The sequence below is a fragment of the Urocitellus parryii genome, chromosome 2 (assembly GCF_045843805.1).
Source record: "Urocitellus parryii isolate mUroPar1 chromosome 2, mUroPar1.hap1, whole genome shotgun sequence".
Classification (NCBI taxonomy): domain Eukaryota; kingdom Metazoa; phylum Chordata; class Mammalia; order Rodentia; family Sciuridae; genus Urocitellus; species Urocitellus parryii.
The window spans coordinates 32,652,945-32,670,302 of NC_135532.1; the positions used below are offsets into that span (position 1 = coordinate 32,652,945).

Below are 17,358 nucleotides of genomic sequence, written 5' to 3' on the forward strand. Positions count from 1 at the left end.
CTGGCAGCATTGGTAAAACATGGCTCTGAGCAGTCTTCATTGATTTTTTTTTAAATATAGCATCTTGCCATCTAATATGATAAGGAGCAGCAGCAACATGATAAACATTTTGATATCACAGCTGGCTTTGGCAGAGCATGTTTAAGTGATCATATGCATTCAATCATTTCATTGGACATTTTATCAAGAGTATTTTATTCTCTGTGTGGAACTTTATATTAGACACTAGGTTTCATAACAGATGGAACCTTATATGCAGTAACCAAAACAGGTATCTTTACCTCATGGAGCTTATAATTCAGAGAGAGAAACAAACATGATAAAGCAAAGTCACAAATAACCTGCTGTCATAATTTTGAAAAGAACTAGAAACCAAGATACTAGGAGAGAATGTGCTGGTTTTGCAGGCTTTGCCTAGTAGCATTGATGACTCCTATGTGAAGGAACTGGATCCAATTCAAATAGCAAAAACTGCCTTAGATGTAGGAAATGAACTTGTGAAAAAGTCCTACTTACTCAGTGTCTTAGACATAGTACACGTGCAATTAATGTTTGTGACATGCAATCATTCAGAACAAAAAAGCAACAGGAACTGACAATATTCAATGAAGAATACAACACTATTCAAATACACAGTTAAAAAAAAAGTAATACTAACATTCTGTGTTCTTACCCCTATTGTTCCAAAACTTTCTGGCTTTCTTCTCATCTTTTTCTTGCATAGGTGTGTCCATATCCATTTGATCAGGTACCAGAGGGACTTGGGGCTTGGGATGACATTGAAAGGAGTAGGCAGAGTACCTCCTTCTTCAAAGTAACTCATCCAAAGCTTTGTTCTAGCAAATTTCCATTCTATATCTGCATGGTCCTGAACAGGAGAACATGACAACTGCTAACAGTTCTCTTCAATAATAAAGTGGGAGAATCTGGCTTTGAGTGGTTCTTAGAACATTATTTAAATCATTTAGAAAAACACTGCTAACTCCCAGAGACAGTAATCTAAACATCTCAGATGCTGGCTCATCCTGTAAGGAGTCATAGCTCTCATGTCTCTGTTCATCCTTCCTTCTTCAGTGAAACTGACATCTACAATAATGACATATTGAAGAGGCTGCAGTGATGAGTTATGACTTGAAGATGATTGTGCATCTCATACCCTGTAGATTTACATTAGATTCTGGCCAGAATCTAATGTGTTATGTCTTACCCAAGGCCTTGCACCTCTGCCTGGTGAAGGCCACCTTCTTAGCTGCTCATAGCTCAGCCTTTGGTGCTGCCTAGAAAGTTCTTACTGGGCATGCTCCCTTGTGAATAGCTCTTGTCCACTTTCAGGCAACAGACATCAACTCCCAGAGAAGTTCCTCTAACAGAGGTAGCATAGAGACTGTCTGACACAGCACTAAACCTATGAGCCTGACATTGCCTCAGCCAAATGCCTGGCTAGTGGTTGCCCATAGCCAGATGTTGTTTCCCTCTCATTTTTTTTTTTTTTTTTTTTTTTTAGTACTCACTCCACTTGATTAACCTCCCAAGAACACTCTGGAACATTTGTGGCATTAGATATAGGGCAACCAGTCTCTTCCTAAATTAACCATAATCTGATTAAAGCAGAGAATCTGGGAAGTAGGAGGTGGTAGAAACCAGGCATAAATGCATTCAAGAATTCAAAATAGCTCATTGTAACAAATTAATCTTGTAAAACAGAACTCAGTTTTAGAATAGATGAATAGTCTTAGACTATGTATGCTCATTCTAATATGTCTACATTGCTGTGTGCTGATGAATGCATATGAAGTATGTATGTCCACTCCGCACAGTGGGGGTTTTACTCCAGACAATGGACAGCTTGGGCTTTGACACTAATCACCATACCTCGAAGATGGGAGGCCTTCATGTTACTGAACGGTAGATTGCACAGATGAGTTAGTTGACAGAAATATAGAAGCTGTATTTCCCCTTACCCCCTTACCCCTTTTGTCTCCTGCTTTATTTCTTCCTTCCCCCTTTCTTTAGAACACACTTACAGATTCTGCCTGAAGAGATGTGTATTTTTTGCTGCAGTTACAGAGAGAGAGACACAACAGAACTGGCTCAGGGGAACAAAAGACAGTCACTTAGATAACATGTCACCTAGGAGTAAGTAGCTCCTTGGATTCATTGGTGCTCAGGGAATTAAGTTTGTCCTGACATCATTATGTTCTCTTATTGCTACCACTAGCAATCCTTCATGGTTTGGGATTCTGAGAGAGTCTCTAACTTGGTCTATAGTGTTGGAATATCTGAGCTGAAAAGTTCTAAGCTGGTGATCACTAAACCCACCTTCCCCTACTCACTTTCACTTCTGACTCAACCTTAAAACTCTCCTGGGAATCCTGTCCTCACTTCCATCACTCTTCAGCAGCCTCCTGTTTCCAACCCAAGTCAAGATCCTTTCTTCTGCATCTTACTAGCATTCTCAAATTTCTCTTTTCAATATTGAAACTATTGATTTTTTTCTATCTACAACACTAGTGTTTTCTTGAGAGAAGAGAATTTTAAAATTTTTCACATGCAAAATCAAGCACATGTAGGCTCATTCTTGGTACCCAATAAATATGTGATTAACAAAAAAATTCACGAATGGGAAGAAGGCTTTACTTGTGGCCTGCATGATTGCTTCTGCCTTGCCACTGTTAAAGTGTTCTTTCTTCACATGTTTTACCCTGTGGCCCTGAAATAGTGGTATCAGGACAAAAAGAGAAATTCTTCAGAGTCCATTCTGCTATACTGGGACAGGTTAGTCAAATGCTTGATGAACTCTTGCCCCAAAGAGGTTTCACACACAGGATGTTGGGAGGTACACCTATCTCAGGTTCTTGGGGTCTTCTCTCCTCACTATAGCCTTTGCATTTGGGATAAATAAAGCTAATTCTAAAAATAATTTTCATCTCTGTAATAAAGTTATCTAGAAAAATATGCCCCACAAAGAAGCAATAAGAAAATGTCATACTCCTCTTGGATAGTGTTCTCTACTTGATGAAATTGGGATATTTAATGTTTTAACAGGATTAAACTTTTGGCAGCTTTTCTGTATCTAGCTTGATAATTAGATGTTTTCTAATTTGTTTTTGTTGTTGTACTGGGAAATAGAATCTACATTTCGAAAATGTATTGACTGGGGGAAAACAGAACTTAACGAAATATATGGAGATATTGACAAAAATTTCAGATTGTAAGATGTTTAAGAGAAGCTCTCTATATAATTTACACATTCATATATTTACCAACAAATCCTTATTCATTATTAATAATTAATTATTATATATTGTGAATCTTTTAGTTTATGAAACAGTAAATAAAAATAATGTTTCTGGTTTATGCATCATTTTTTAAAATCAGTGTCAGGTGTCTTATCGGAAAAATTTGCTTCCATACAGACAGTTTCAGTAAAATTTGGAGTGATGCTTGACAAAAAAAATTCATGACACTTCAAAGCTTTAACCATAGATTCAAAGATACAATGTAATTACAGTTATTTATGGGAATACTGGACAACCTATAATTATGCTACTTCTCTAAGGTATAAATATGAAAGATTTCAGAAATATATTTCATTCCTGTATGAGTTTGTTTTGTGACTGTAGCTATTCATCATAGACATATATCACTAAGTTCAACTGGATAAAGGGCTTTATCCTTCTCATTCATTGAAGTGTTTCTAGTTTCTAGAACAGTACCTGGCCATAGATGTACTCAGAGAGAACTTGTTAAATCAATGAGTAAATAAATTAAACTAAGTTGTCTTGATTCCAGAGTTTCAAATAAACATATTGCAGGTTTGCCAACAGATTTCAAGATTACAAGTAAATGGATAAAGATATTGCAAAACCCAATAGGCATTGTATAAACATGAGTTGTTTGTTGTTATAAGTCATTCCTCAACTACTATTTACCATAGTTAATGATTGCCTGAAAAGTTAGATTTAGTCTATTTGTATAATCATGTATAATATGACAAAGCTATATAAATATATGACCACATGTTATATAACACTGCTCAGAAATTTGAAATTGCAGTCATTCTTATCTGTCTTACCAATAGCCAATTACAAATTTTATTACTATAATAATTAGACGTAGTATACCTAGGGAAAAACACATTTGTAGATAAAGTGAATTAAAATAAAACTAGTCAACTTACAGCAATAAGTTGGTAAGAATTATTCATCATAGCTATTAACATGTTGAGAAGGACAACCAGAGAGATGACATTGTATGTCCCAAACATGGTGGCACCAACAAACTCAGTAAATTCATGCTGTGCTTTGACATTGGTCACATATAAATTGATGAGCCCAAATATTGACCAAAACAAAGACTGAAGTGTCTCAAATAACCTGGAATAAAGATAAAATAACATCAAAGCTATATTAAACCATTAAAGGATAAGGTATAGCAACAGAATTTGGTATTATTATATATATTTGGTTAATTTCAAATACATATTATAGCAAAATGATTTTTAAGAAAATTTTAAAATTAAACTTACTAAAAGTAAAGAAAATTATTTAAATCAAGTCAGTACAAATGATATACTTAATTTTCCTACTGTGTTGAAAGTTGTATTTAATTTCCTAAGGCATTGGGGTGTAGAAAAGAACCATATACTATTTTTGCATGACAATTGGAAGAAGAATGGCTTTTATTTGCATAAATGGTTGGAGGGGGAACCAAAAGAAGAATATTTTGTGACATATGGAAATTATGCAACATTTACATTTTAATATTCATAAGTAAAATTTTATGAAATATTATCGCTCTCATTCCTTTATGTATTGTCTATGTTTTATTTTGTACTAACCAAAATGGCAGAAGTAGATAGTTGCATCAGAGAAAATATGGCTCACAAAGCCTAAAATATTTATTATCTAGAAAGTTTATGAAATATCTATTGTCATATAAAGTTTGTCAACACTTGTCCTAGGCCACTGAGGAATAGTGAACAAATGATCTATTTTTAAAGCTTAGGCTTTAAAAAAAGTCAGTTTTTTTTTTAAAACCTGACTTTGCTCTTCATTGTAGGAGAATGAAAAGCACTATTCATTGTTAAAGATTTCCAGGTTTACAATTAAAATTGTACTCACATAAAATGGCGAAGAGTCTCAGAATGCTTGGATAACAAAATTTGATTTGATTTTTTGTAATTCAAGTCTCATTTTATTTAATCCAGTCAATGAATAAACTCTGGTGATTTTATTGAGAGTAAATCTTTCTGAACTTAGTTTGAAAAATGGAATAATTTGAGGAATATCTGAACCCAAATGGATAATTGTTTCTTTCAATGAGATTATTATGGTACATTAACATACTATAACAAAAAGATAGCAGTGCTTTAATACTCTTTGGAAATGATTTTAACAGACTATTTTAAAATTATATTGTGAAAACAAAACCAGAAACCTTCTTATACCAGGCCTGGTGACAGAGAAGATTTCAGCCTTAAGGAGTTTAGCATTGGATGGGCTTCACATCGTGGGACCAAGCCAATCCTGTGTTCTGGTGGCTCCTAGCCAAGGGTATAGTTCCATGTATACCCTTTCATGCCATGGTAGTATTTATGTGAGTCTCTGGAGCTTCTCACCTAAGGCCTCAGGGATTAGATCAGCCATGGTCAAGAGACCCATAGAAGGACAATTTACCTGAACCCAGTGGCTTACAGATGGAGCTCAGGTGAAAATAATCAGATTTCCTCTCCAGGAAAGTTTATCTTAGAAATATCAAGATAATGAGGTAGTTGACAAAAAGGGGCTGAGATGACAACATTTATGATGGAGTCAGGGACATTGGAATGAAAAGATGCTGAAAATTCCAGACAGTACAAATTAAGAGGTAGAGACTTGAGGATGAATAAAGTGAGCAATAATTAAACACTGAAGTGGAGACATGTGGAGTAGGTGAATCACGTTACACTGATACATAGTGTAAAGATTCCTTAGCCTGGCTATGTGTCAACTCCTTTTCTTCCTGAAGCTGGTAGGTCTTTCTCCAACTTCTTCCCTTACTAAATCAACCCTTTCTCAGAAGAGCAAAGGGCTATAATTCTGTGCATGATTTTTATGACAAAATGCCTCTTACTTGAAATTACCCATAAATATCTGGTCCATTGTAAGTAAGAGAATCTAACAAAATATGTCTGAATTGGCATTTAGGAATGTTTTCCCCCTAAATTTATTATTTTTTTAAAAAGTAATCAATTTTACATTTTAATTGACTAATTAATTTAGGACATGATACTAAATTTCTAAAACTTATTTATTTGTTCTTTTGTTGCATTTTTATTTTAGTTATATTAATATTGGGGTTTATTTTGACATAATTGTAAAAGCATGGACTATAACTTGAAACTTAATTTGTCTAGAGCTGGTAAATGATATAACAGATTATTATAAAGTAACAAATGATCAATTTTAGTCCTAACAAGGAATGTTGTACCCTGTTTGTAAGGAGATAATGATAAATTGTTTAAAGACAACCCAGATATCACATTAATAATATTGAGGAGAGTTAAACTCTAATTCATTGACCTATACAAAGTCCACTCAAATTTATTCTTTGAAATTTCCTGAGAAAAAGTAAATTTGTCCCAAACTCATAAGTTCTTTATATTTATTAACCTTCAGGTATCCTTTGGAGTGAATATGAAATAACTATAATCATTCCAAATAGTATGTATTTTGACTATGAATATAAAAAGCATAATTCAACTGCAGGAATAGCAGTTTAAGGAAAGTTACAAGTTAAACGGCAAAAATTATGTAATAAATTATATTAAGTGTTTACACATAAATTCACAATATTTGTTTTTTCAACTTTTCCAAGCAGGACAATGATTCGGAATAAAATGGGTTCATATGGTTTAATAGTATTTATTTGCTTCTGTCTAAATAAGAACTAGTAGTTCTTAGAGATCATTAGTAACTCCTTTTATAAAATTTGTATTACAACTAGAACTTAAAAACGGGAAATTCAAAGTAAAATTATATTTTGTTATTAACTATCAATTTTATTCTTTCTTTTTATTTTCCTTCTTTCAGTATAATGAATCTCTGGTGAGATTTATAGAATAGTTTCACCTCAGACAAACATTTACTTTTCAGATGAATTTAAGACCCTGGCGTTAAGGTGTTTCTAAATGACTATTTCTTTTATTAGAGGAACTTAAAAAAATAAATCTAGATTAACATTTCAAAGCCATTACTTCCAGAGATGTTTTGATCATTAGTGATTCTCAAACCTATTGAGACCAACATTGCCCATAAATTTAAGAGTCATTAGTTTCATCACATCTCAGAATGCCTTTATATGACTAATATTTTCCTTGTTCTGTGGGGCGAGAAGGACTGCAATTTCCCAAGACAGTGCCACAACTTAATTGACACAGCACAAAAATCTGGTTGAATGCTAAATCGAAGGCTAACTTTGTATGGGTTAAGACTCTGCTTTCCTAAATACAAAATTTTATCTCTTGCCCTTTGAAGATATTTCTGAATTGCTACATTTCAACATTTGCTTGTTCCCTGGTTAAATATTTACAACGAGAGAAAGACAACAAGTAAAAAGGTAATGTATTCCACAGCCGAGGTTTTCCTCTGTCCTGTGAGACTAAAATGATGAGCAAATATAAATTAATACAACACCCATCTGAATATTTTATCTTTATTTTCAACCAAAGAAAAATGTGATACAGAAACAAGTCAAGTGTGACCCCAATTGGCCAGTTCCAACTATTAGGACTTTGACTCCAACACAGTATTTTTCTTAATGTGATAATATTTGTCACGAAGTCTAGGACTTTCTTTTAGTAAGAAAGTCCCTTACCAGGGTCAATAGGCTTAAGTGTATATAGCATAATTTTAATGACTCAAAAGTTTGTCTTTTTATGACTTGTAGCTCTTCTCATGTTAATGAGAAAACCACCTGGAAGCATTAAAGGATGGGGAGGAAGGAGCCATTTGCTGGGGGGAACATGTACAGAGAGACACAGAAGATACAGATGATAGTCTATGTCCACTGGGGGCTCACAGCCAGTAGGAGATCAAGAAAGGCATCCTGGGAAAGGTCTATTTGATATGGAATTTGAACAAAAGTGTGAAATTTTCCCAAGCTGGAGAGCAATCAAGAGCATGTCTGGGATGAGGAAAGAATATGATGTACTGGGGGATTTATAAACTGGCAAAGTTGAAGAGTAAGCTGTCATTTGGGAATTAAGAAAGGTGAGGGAAAGAAAGGAAACATGGAGCATATCACTGAAGGACCTACTATGTCACACTAAGGGATGTGGCTTCATGTAGTATGAAATGGGAAACCATACTGATACCCTGCATAGGGGAGCCTCTGGTTTGGGTTTAGAAAGGTCATTTAAGAAGTAGGATGGTAGACATAGGAGAAAAGGCAGAACCCAGAGGAAGGGGGACTTGGACTTGGTCATGAGCTTTAGTGCCAAGACACTAAAGAGCAGAATAATCATTTAATAACTGATTACCTGTGGAAGGGATAGAGGAAGAAAAGATCTAGTATAAAACACAAATTTTCCTCATGCTCAATTGAGTCAAATGTATGAAAGATGATTTATCATGAGCTCTGTAATGTTTTAAACAATCAATAAAAAAAAAGAAAACACAAATTTTTCATTTCAGTTTCTTGGTGAAATGTGGTAACACTGACTAAGAAAGGGAGTTGGAGAGAAATTTGGGAGAGACTGGTGAGTTCTTGCAGTTGATGTTTAGTTTTCTTCAGGAGGCATGTATGGCAAGGTGTCCAACAGACAGTCAAAAACACCGTACGGCATGGGAACAGGAATCTGTGTTGATCACATGAATATGGAAGCCACCAGTTAGACTTATTGGGCCAAATCCATAAGCATAGAGGAGTTTTCAAAGGGACACTCTTAGGAGTATCTGAGGTTAATATCCTAAGGAAGACTACTATTCGAAGACAGTTATTGAAATATAGTTTTGGAGCAAAATGGAAAAAAAAATTAGAAAAGTAAAATGTAAAGTGGAAAATTGTTAATATAAAAGTAAAAGGAAGACAAGATTTCTAATAAATGGAAATGCTAAATAGGGGAAAATTAAGGAGACCCACTGAGATTGATGTCTACCAGCAACGGTGACAAGAAGACCTTAGAAGATATGCTCTAGAATGGTTTTAGAGGAGTGAAAAAGACAGAAGCCAAATTGCAATTGGATGAAGAATAAGTGAGAGGGAGAAAAGAAGATGTCTTCTTAGGGTACCTTGGATGACATGAGGGAGAGAGACAGGAGAGACAGCTAATGGGAAATACAGTGTTCAAAGTTCCAGCATATGTTTATACCCTGACTGGAAGAGGTAGGAACCTTATGAAATAAATGAAAGATAATACCCTCCAACCAATGATAAGGGAAAGAAGAAGTGTGGCTACCATTTTCTGTGACATTACATGACATTGTAGATGATGTTTTAGGTTATTGACATGAATTATGTTTTTTAAACATTATATAGAATAAGATTTCCAAAATTGTGTCTAGTACAAAAACAGCCTGAATTTAATGGTAGATACAAAACTATAAAAGGAAAATTGAAGATCAGCAAAAGTATAGAAACAAGATGCACAGCAGAAACCTTGAGGGTATCACTATGACTGATAATGATTGATATCAATTGTGCTGAAAAATGTCAACAAAGGATAGGAAACTTAGGCCTCGTGAATTCTGTTAATAATACAGGGAGTTTTAAATATGAATATGTACATACACGTACACACACACATGCACGCATATACATAAGTTCAGGAAAATCTTCTAGAAAAAATAAATTGTTGCTTGGGATGTTATGTTCCATTATCTAAAAAATAATTTAGATAAATACTTGATTTATTTGGGATGAATAATTTGGGCATATAATATTTGAGATATACAATTTACCTGTTATTGTTCATGATAATGGAAGAAACCATTGGTATAGATAAACTTAAATGATATATAATCTAAACAACCAACAAATTTATTTTTGTATTACAATTTATATTAAATATTTGCATCAGCTTTGTCTAGCCACAACCTTCTTGTATTGATATTATAAATAGTTTGTAATGTGGAGTTATTTACCAAGAAACCAATAATAAGAGCAAGGGCTTCCTGGGATTTTAAGGTATTATACATCAGAACAGTGCTAGGTTTATCATTGTTTGCAGAGGGGGTAGAAAGTTGAGCAGGACTTGCTCTTGAAACTAGATCATTTCTCTGAAGTAAAGAGAACTGGGCAGGTAGAACAGTTGTAGGTGTTGGGTGAGAGCTCCTTCTGGTAGACAAATAAAGTAACCAAAAGGATATGACAACAGATATATATGGAGAGGTCTTGGAAAATAGTTTTGGTCCAGGTACGCAGAACAAAGTAACAAAGAGTTGTGAAAGAGGGAACATGCAAAAGTGCTTTCCATGAGAAATTCAGGAGACCAGCCAAATGTGTATCTTTAAAGGTTCGAGGTCTAATTCTCATTGATGAAGACAGAGGTGGATGGAATCTGACCATTGTAAACCTCTAGTCCTAGTTGTCCTGGACAAATTAGCAAATCAAGGTCCACAAATGAAGGAAGAAAGGTAAGTTCAAACTTGGAAACCAAGATGCCATCCAGGATTATAAGGAACAAGGACATTACTACAAGAGGTTTCCTTTCATCCCTCCTTCCCCAAAAAGAGCACGAAGAGGGTGACCACAGTGCTGAATGAGCTGGCTAGGGAGGGACTGCTGCTTAAGAGCAGAAGCATCAAGTCAGGAGACAAAGGATGAAGGGACAAGAGGAAGCCTGGATGATTTTGTGCTTTGTTTACGATTCCTGGTTTGCATCAAATCTATTTCTGAAAGGGGCTGAAGTAGCTAAGGCTGAGATTAAAATTTTATGTGCACATAAAACAGATGTTTGTTAATTAAAATGGAGTTTTAAATATCAGGATCAAAAATGAAACAGATGTGGGATTAAACCAATGAGAGCATTTTAGCTATAAGTGGTTTAGTTGATGTGAAACCATTGATTTCTTCCCAACCGAGAAACTGCTGTCTTCTCTTACAGTCGATAAAGTTATATCATGGCCCATGAATAAGGTCATACTTTTAGAGTCATGTTTGAAATACCCGTGTTCACAAGTGAATATCGTGTATTGGAAAAGCATCGAGCTTCTCAATCTGATAATTAACCATCTTTTTATCCAAGTGGGAAGGGAATGGCACAAAAAAGCATAGGGGTACTCTGTGAAAGCTATAGGGAGTCACTGGGCTCGGGGGCCTATGCTATCAGCAAACCTGATTGTGAAAATTGCAGGAGATGGACATGTGAATAATAATGGTTAGGTTTATCTGGGTTTTCCACGTTGCATTAGATGCTTAATCTTTTGTGTGGGAACTAGAAAACAAAAGGACTTCAGCACAAGGGAAACACATGAAGAAACATAAAAACTCTTGTATTTTCTATTATGATTGATTTTAGATATATTCTACATTTAATGTTCTTGCAATCTGTCAATCATATTCCTTAATTATCCCACATTTTAAAGCAGTATATATAACTTTCTTTTACATGAGGTCATTTAAAAGAAAAGAGGATTTGCTAAATCTTAAAATAAATGTACCAGGTATTTTTTTTTTTAATTTTAATGTCAGAAGGACTCATTCCAATTCAAAGCCATGTTAATTCTATTTTCTGCTTTATGCATAATTTTCATTCTCCATTTTTTTTGCAATAATTTGTCATGGATTTTCCAATACTGTATATTTTCTCCCATGTTACCAATGGAAACAGCTATCCAACTTACGTTGAAAATGCATTATTCTGCTTTTCACATCGTATGCCTTTGCAGCTTAATCCTTTGGTTTCTTCATAATAGAAGTACAACTGATTTAAGCCATTTGCAAATGCTAGCAGCACAAGGCAGTATATGAATAGAAACTTCAAAATGTCCAGGAGCATTCTTCCCAGAGATATTTGTAGAGGTCCCAGGTGAGAATTTGCAGTAAAAAGTGAGATCAGACGCAGGGAACTGAAGATGTTTGCAATAGCAAATAAAGCCTCAGCAACCAGAGTGGGATGCCACATGTCCCATGATTCTCGTGGGTTAAGAGCACTGTACTGGAGAAAACAGAGAAATACGGAGATGTAAAACAAACACATGCTTACGAATACATCAGATTCAGACCTGGTATGTTTTTTAGGTGACCCAGCACAAATGGCTTATTGTCTGGAAGCTGATGTCCTCTATGACTATCAACACAAAAATAACAGTTTATTAATTTATATGTTTTAACCAAAGTGCCTTCTAAGTCTGTCCTTGTTATTTGTGATTATTGTCAATACGTTAATTCTAGCTGTCTTTGAATTTTCCCATGGAACTTTAAGAAAAGAAAAGAAAGAAGGTAGGGGAAAATCAGATTTTATATTGGGAAAACAGCAATATCAAGATAGCAACGCAAACTACATTATTTTTTAAAAAAGTTAAGTTTTGTACAAAATAATCAATGACCTTACTTGTAATATTTGAAATAGTTGCCAATTCTAGAGGAATACATGTGGATACAAATTATATATGAATGAATGACTGTAGTAGTCCTCTATTGCTTTGGAAACAGTAATGTCAAATAGGGGATAAATATCAGTGCTTTGTGCCTGAAATATCTTAAATGGAAATACAACCTAAGTTAAAATTCTATTGGTGGTTATTGAATTGCCATTTAAAAATATTTAATATATAGGAAATTCTGAACTTAGATTAGCTAATTAGATAAAATGTTTGAGAAAAATACTTGCCAATTTAAAAATTTATTTTATTTTTGGGGGTATCAGGGATTGAACTCGGGCACTCTACCACTGAGCCATATCCTCAGCCCTATTTTGTATTTAATTTAGAGACAGGGTCTCACTGAGTTGCTTAGTGCCTTGCTTTTGCTGAGGCTGGTTTTGAACTCGCAATCCTCCTCTCCCAGCCTCCCCAGCTGCTGGGATTACAGGTGTGTGCCACTGGGCCCATCTTGCCAATTTAAAATTTGCCCAGAAAATTTTCTAAAAACATAAGGCAATTGATTAAAATGCCAGTTTTGAATGATTGTGGATATTAAACCATATAAAAGGCACAACAAAATTCATCCCTGTATTATTGAGATAAATGTGCATCCTTTAAAAGAGCCAAATATGCTTTTGAAATATTGAGATATGAAACTATAATTAAATTGATATTAAAACTGAACAAAATTAAATTCTCTTTTTCATAAACATCATTAAAACAGTATAAGAAGTTCTATTTCTATCTAAGTTCCATGAGAATATTTTCATAATGAATCCACCTGAAAGATCTTGACATTTATTAATCAATTAATTCACCTTGAATCTAATAGATAGTATTTTTTTTAAATTCTCCCTAGGTCAGGGGACACATCTCAAGCTCTTGATGTTATTCAATTCTTGGGCTTTTGCTGGACTGACAATTTAAGACAATTAAGTTTGAATTAGAAGAAAATTATTTTCTTCTTTTAAATCCTGATAAATGGTCTTGAATATCCCCATGCATGCCTTCACCATAAAATAGCTAATGATAGAGATGCAGAAAAAAAACAGTTAAGATGTTCATCTTATAAATCTAACATATACTAGGGTGTGAGCTCAGGGTACCAAACACTACCTAATTCTTTCTACTTAGCTCCCCTCTAAATGATGCTACCTTTTCATTCAAATACAGGGATCAATCACATTCTCCTTTCTTTCTTCACTTCTTTCTTGAAAGACATAAACATTTAAGTAGAGAACAATTCCCATTATGTCAATTGTTCATTCTGTTTTTTGTTAAACCTTTTAATATAGCTTAGGAATATATCTTAACAGAAACAAAATATGAAACAGGAAGTGTCCTTAAGGATGCATTCATTTTCTTTGAATTTCTCACAACATTTAATGCAATATGCTGCATATGCATTTTATTCTATCAAGTATTTATAGATCTGTGATGTGGACAGGTACAACTGATTATAATAAAAATTCTCTAAATATCAGTACAAAGCATCCTAGGAGAAGAGAAAGTGATTAAGGGGTTTAGGAAGCTAGGAATGGATACAGTATGTGTGTGTGATATATATTTTTTTCAAAATTTTCAGAATCATTTAAATCCAGGGAAGATGGACCTTGCTCTAGATTTCACAATTTCACAGCAGCTCAAGTCAGTCAGATGTATAATCCCTCATCACATTGTGATAGAGTTCAGCTCTTCTGTGGATCGACTGTGCATAGAGCCCTTCTTAGTGATTTAACTCAGCTGGGACTCAAAAAAATCATAAGAGGTAATCTTAACAAATAGTAAGAAGCTAGATTTTACCCCAATATAATTATCCAAGTTGGATCCAGAATCTAGCACTTCTGATAAGTGCTGGGGAACAATGCAACATGAATATGTTCACGTTATGCACAATCAAAGCTTTCTAAGCAAAACATCCCTGTTATCTGAGTTAAATGATGTTTGAATGGCAAACAATTTTTGAAAGTTAAAGACAGAGAGACTTCCTGAGAGACTTAGAAATATCTCCTCTGGTGCCATCTGCTTACATTCTCAGGATAATAAATCTAGAGACCTTCATCTCCCCAAAAAGAATTTATTTACTTAAGAAAGTTAAGGTCTTTCTCTCTCCTTCTCTAGGGGAAAGATGGGCAGCTTGCTCAGCTGCATCATATAAATTCTGAGATTCATAATTACATATTTCCTCTCTGGTGGTACAAATCTCTGGTACGCACAGAGTGCATCTGGCTCTGTCCATGTCCTCAGGGTGGGGGTGGTGGATGTGGGGAACTGATGATAAGGTTACACTGTAAGCAAATAATTTGTCTGTTTTCTGATCCAGAAACTGTTAGGGATAAATAGAGATATAAACATTGAGTGATTACTTCTTGATTTTGTTCTATTAAGCTTTGTTTTAAATTTGTCATTCATATATACATTTTCTCAGGCTTTTAAATATAGTCTTTGTTTTATGAAATTAAAAAAATTCTTATAAACCATGATGTTCTTTGTATGTGTATAAAATAATTGTAATTCTTTATTCATTAAATTTATTTCTCCCCATCTATTATTGGAGAATTAAAATATTAACTTGTAATTTCTAATCTTTAGTATCTAAATATTAATTTAATCATTTAATTACTTAAAAATTAATTTAATTATTTGATTATTTAATTATTTATATAATTATTTAATTATCTAAGAAGTTTTTAAAGTAGAATTTATACTCACTTTTCATGTTTGCTTCTTTGATTCTGTGCTTATTGGTGATTGTTGGCAGGTTCCTCTACCTTAAATTGAACAGTTGAGTTTACTTTTCATCTCATTCCACCAACTCTCCCTGGGTGTTTTCTTTGATTTTATTTCAGATTTCCATCTTTTTCTGTTTTAGACAGGGTTCTTCTCAGCCCAGGCTGGTCTTAAATTCATGGTCTCAAACTCCTGGGTTCAAGTAATTCTCCTGATTCAGCCTCCCTGGTAACTGAGATAGGATGTATGGGCCACCATGCTGGCTTCATGATTCAGTTTTTAGTTTTGACCCCAACTTTACATCTCCAAATCTGACTGCTCACATAGTTTATATTCTACTGCCTGGTCAACTTTTCTGCTCGTGTATGTATGTATGTATATGTATATCAGAGGCATCTCAAACTCACAGACTATAGAAGGAACTTATTACCTTTTCTTCAAACTTTCTGGTTTTATATCTGCTGATCTTAATTAATGAACAGGAGGAAATCATCCAGTTCAGAATTTCCTGCTCATCCTCAAATCTGCCCTTCCAAAATCCCAGTATCTAAATACAAATCTTCTACGTATTCTTTTCTTCATTATATCCTCACTGACTTCAAGCAGTTCTTTTTCTCTCTCTGTTATTCTGATATCTTCCCAACTATTCTCCCAGATTTAAACTTTATCTCTTCAATCCTCTATTTCCTCAAAAGTGACCTCTTCAAGGAGAAAATCAGACCATATCATTAATATTCTTCAATGACTGCATTGTCTTCCAGATGACATTTTGACTTTTGAACAGGTCACAGAAAGCTTCTGGAATGTGTTTTCTAACTTCCTTTTACAATTGACCCACCACTGTCCCCAATTAGGTTCCTAATACCCCAGGTCAAAATTTTAGAGCTAGCAATTCTTCAAATGAGCCACATATCCTTATTGAAATGCCTTTCTATCAATGCTGGAACCTTTGCACAGAATGAATTTAAATTGTAATCATTTCAACTGCTCAGCTTTTATTCATTCAGCAGGTATATGCTGCATGCCTATTCTGTATCAAGCACTATCTTCAGAGTTTGCAGTGGTAACAAAGGAAGGTACAGCCATGGATTTAGAATATATGAAGAAGACAGACATGAATCCAGTAATGCTAATCTTTCTTTTGAAAAGTGCTCTCTCACCAGAGATGAGTGGACGCTGGAATCATAATGGACCAAAGCTGGTAGCCATATATTGTAGAATAATCTTGAGGGACAAATTAAGAGCTGTTCAATCACCACTATCTTTTCTAGAAACATCAATTCCTGTCTCCCTTTTCCTCGCAAGTATTTGTTTTTTTCATTCTACTCCTAACATTCTGTGACTTTGCCACATACTTCCTTTCTATACAGATTCCTTTCTAAGAGAACTAACTGCTCCTTTTGTAGATCAATATAATAGGATATGTCACCTGGAGTTATTGGTCAGTTTTTTCTGCAAGGAACTTCATCTAATGCATTCTCATATGCTCAACATCTAGTAGAGCATTTTATGTTAGAAACTCCAAAAGCACGGTAGGCAGAAGAATCATAGGTATACACCAAAGTGTGGTGTTTCCTTGTATAAATGAGAGTAGCTTGCTATACCTGGAACACAAAGGCTTTACGAACATAAGATGAGCCTGAGAGGTGGTAGAGCCACGTCATGAAGACCTTGCATTTAATCACAGTATTAGACAATGAGGTCCTTGAATATGGGAAAATATGTTGGTTCATCTTCATGTTCTCTTATAATATCTAATGCGTACTTATGCAATCAATCAAAATGGATAAAACTTACAGGGATATATTATAAAAGTATTTATGCTATCATTTGGATCTGGAATGTCTCCCAAAGGCCAATGTATTAAAAAACTGGTCTCCAGCCTCGCATTATTGGGAGGTGGTAGAGCCAGTAGAATGGGGGACCAGTAGGCAATTTCAGGTCACTGAGAGGCATGCTATTGAAGGAGATTGTGGTCTCTTCTTTTCTTTCACTTCCAGTCATAAAGAGTTTGCTCCTCCATACACTCCCTGCCATGATACATAACAGCACCATCAATAGA

The 17,358-nt window shown here is 34.5% G+C and overlaps 1 protein-coding gene across 8 annotated transcripts in view; it reads right to left on the reverse strand.

The window, feature by feature from the left end:
* Window positions 1-17,358, reverse strand: part of Trpc4 (transient receptor potential cation channel subfamily C member 4) — a 132,769-nt gene that overhangs the window by 12,310 nt on the left and 103,101 nt on the right. For 5 of the 8 annotated variants that reach the window (XM_026413699.2, XM_026413697.2, XM_026413695.2 and 2 more), the window contains 3 exons: window positions 11,826-12,139; window positions 4,181-4,376; window positions 674-868 (listed from right to left, as the gene is read on the reverse strand). In XM_026413699.2, the coding sequence (XP_026269484.1) occupies window positions 674-868; window positions 4,181-4,376; window positions 11,826-12,139 (705 nt within the window). Of the gene's footprint in view, window positions 1-658; window positions 869-4,180; window positions 4,377-11,825; window positions 12,140-17,358 lie in introns of all 8 variants that reach the window. The other 3 variants (XM_026413693.2, XM_026413691.2, XM_077792392.1) reach the window with 2 other exon arrangements.